The sequence below is a fragment of the Crinia signifera genome, chromosome 19, assembly GCF_055691185.1.
Source record: "Crinia signifera chromosome 19, ASM5569118v1, whole genome shotgun sequence".
Taxonomy (NCBI): domain Eukaryota; kingdom Metazoa; phylum Chordata; class Amphibia; order Anura; family Myobatrachidae; genus Crinia; species Crinia signifera.
In genome coordinates this window covers 92,713,261-92,715,760 of record NC_139226.1, presented here as the reverse complement: position 1 = coordinate 92,715,760, position 2,500 = coordinate 92,713,261, and the positions used below count along the sequence as shown (strand labels likewise).

The 2,500-nt window shown below is 41.2% G+C and overlaps 1 protein-coding gene across 7 annotated transcripts in view; it reads right to left on the bottom strand.

The window, feature by feature from the left end:
• Window positions 1-1,729, bottom strand: part of PRDM16 (PR/SET domain 16) — a 478,584-nt gene extending 476,855 nt beyond the window's left edge. For 4 of the 7 annotated variants that reach the window (XM_083162923.1, XM_083162928.1, XM_083162924.1 and 1 more), the window contains exon 1: window positions 1,465-1,727. In XM_083162923.1, the coding sequence (XP_083019049.1) occupies window positions 1,465-1,501 (37 nt within the window). In that variant the 5' untranslated portion in view covers window positions 1,502-1,727. Of the gene's footprint in view, window positions 1-1,464 lie in introns of all 7 variants that reach the window. The other 3 variants (XM_083162920.1, XM_083162922.1, XM_083162919.1) reach the window with 2 other exon arrangements.
• Between the last annotated feature and the right edge of the window lie 771 nt (window positions 1,730-2,500).

Sequence of the window (2,500 nt, the reverse complement as noted above, 5' to 3'; positions counted from 1 at the left end):
TTGTGTTGATAAAAGACACCTGTGAGTCAGATCACCTTATGCAGGACGATGTATCCCGGTGAATGTATCCTGCCTGTACACCTCTCCTTCCTAATATACTGTAGCCTGCTACTAAGGGAGAAATCATGTCTCACAATTCCATTTCCCAATGATCAGTCTGCATTATAATATGCACCTTGGTATAACTAGATACAGAGCAGACTGGACCCTTATACTGTGTACAATCCGACCAAGCCATAGCAGCAATCAGCCTATTAATACTTGGTAGCTTGCAGCTGGTTTCTTGCAATCAGTACTGAGCAGAGACCTGTGCACTTCCTACATAGCAGCAGCAGGCTCTGATATGACAACAGGGAAAGGAGTTTAGAACTTTGTGCAGGAACAGCGTCCTACTAACAGCAGCAGCATGACTCCTGCCTACGTTCTCCCAGTGTATGCACGCCTAGTGTCACACAGCCTCACTGAAATAGAAAGTAAAAAACGTTTGACAGGACTGCATTTTAAAGCCAGTTCCCAAACTCTATAAGCAATCGATTACCCAACTCCAGGATAACCAATGCAATCCTAATCTGTTTGCACACCCACAAATCGGTCACCAGGAAATACAAATAGAAATAATTAAATAGAGAGTAAATAAACAAATAGAGAAAAAACGATAAATAGAAAACAATAAATAGAGAAAAATAAATAGAACAAAAATAAACAGTTAAAAGCTGTATGCAACAAAGTAACACATACTGCAAGTCACACAACCCTGCACAACCCCCTCCCCCCCTCTTTCCTCCTCCTTACCCCCCCAATCTGACAAATGCGCCCAGCCTAAATCTTCTACTTAGCAGCAGAATGATTGCAAATGGGAAGAAAGAAAAAAAAATACACAGGTTAAAATGGAGACGAGAGAATCCATGGCTTTGGCGTAAGGTCCCTGGTTTTTGAGTCATGGCTGTGCAGTGTGCTTGCTGTGTACAGCTCACCGCCTCCCTCTCTCAGCCTGCAGGAACCCTCTCCTCCTCATATCATGGGCAGTCCTCTAGCGCCCACTATTCCAAAAGCCAGGAATATCATTTTCACCAGACTTGGAACGATTCAATAGAGGGAAGAAAAAAAAAAAGTTGCTATCCCTTTCGTCAACTTTTAGTTAAGTTTCGTTTTTAGCATGTATGTACCATGGTGAGGGTCCCAGGATCTGACCAGAGGAGCAGCCAGGGTCTGAGTGTGAGAGGAAGGGAGGGGGGTAAGGGGCACAGACACAGGACTCAGTGCTGCCTGGCTAAGCTTATACACTCAGGGGTGGACAATCCAGAACCTATCTCCTGTGCTTCTCTAACCAGAAAGGAAGAAGAGACAGAGAGGGGCATTAAAAGGTGCACCAGCTTATGAAAACTAGGCATCCACCAGCCAGCTGGACAGATCCTACTGGATCTTAGGGGGCCACTGCAGGAGAAGCAAAGAAAAGAGACCTACTTTTGGCCAGTTTCCTCGCCCTCGCCTTGGATCTCATCTTGTCGGCTTGTAGATTCCTCTTCTCCTCCTTGAGCCCAGAAGCAAGCTACACACTATCTTCATCTCACAAGCATTGTCAATTTGGACACCTTTGCACATGCGCACACAGCGTTCAATCTGACACCCTCTCCAGGACTAAGAAAGTTTCCTATGAATTCATCATCATCAGGGTTTTTTTTTGTCCTATCCTCTTCTTCAGATCACTTATCTTCCCCCTGCTCTCCCCCTCTCTCCGAGGCTCCATCTCTCTGCCGGTCCCTGTACTGCCTCTTTAAGGAAAATCAGACCTCTTTCATTGAGACCCAAAGCAATTGGCCCCAGGATTGGACAAGTTTGAGGACCCAGGTACCAGTTAATGTGGCTAGTTACTATATATATATATATATATATATATATATATATATATATATATATATATATATATATATATATATATATATATATATCTATATATATATATATATATCTGTATATAAAACTTTTTTTTTTTACATTACAATACATTAGTTTTTTTTTTATTTCTACTTGTTTTTTTGTGGGTATTGTTAACACTTTCACGTGTGTGTGTGTGTGTGTGTGTGTTTTTCCATTTTTCTATTTTGTTTCAAACACACACACACACACACACACACACACACACACACACATATTGTTTCAAATACATACATTATATATATATATATATATATATATATATATATATATTATTATATTTCCCACAACAGTAATCCCAAATAGCCTTGGACTGATGATGACAACGGTAATGATCATTCAATAAAATACCCTTTTATTGGCTTAGCGTTGCTGCTGATTAACCTGCCACAATTAAACTTCACTTAATCTCTATAGGAAGCAGGGCTGATGGTTTGGAGCTGCTTTTTAACCCTTTGGCACCCAGGAACCACAAAAAGGGATGAAATACCCGGCTTGCTGGCTTTTTCTGTGTATTACTATAATGAACTTTCCTTTTTGTTCTGCGGTGGTCAAATAATGCGAG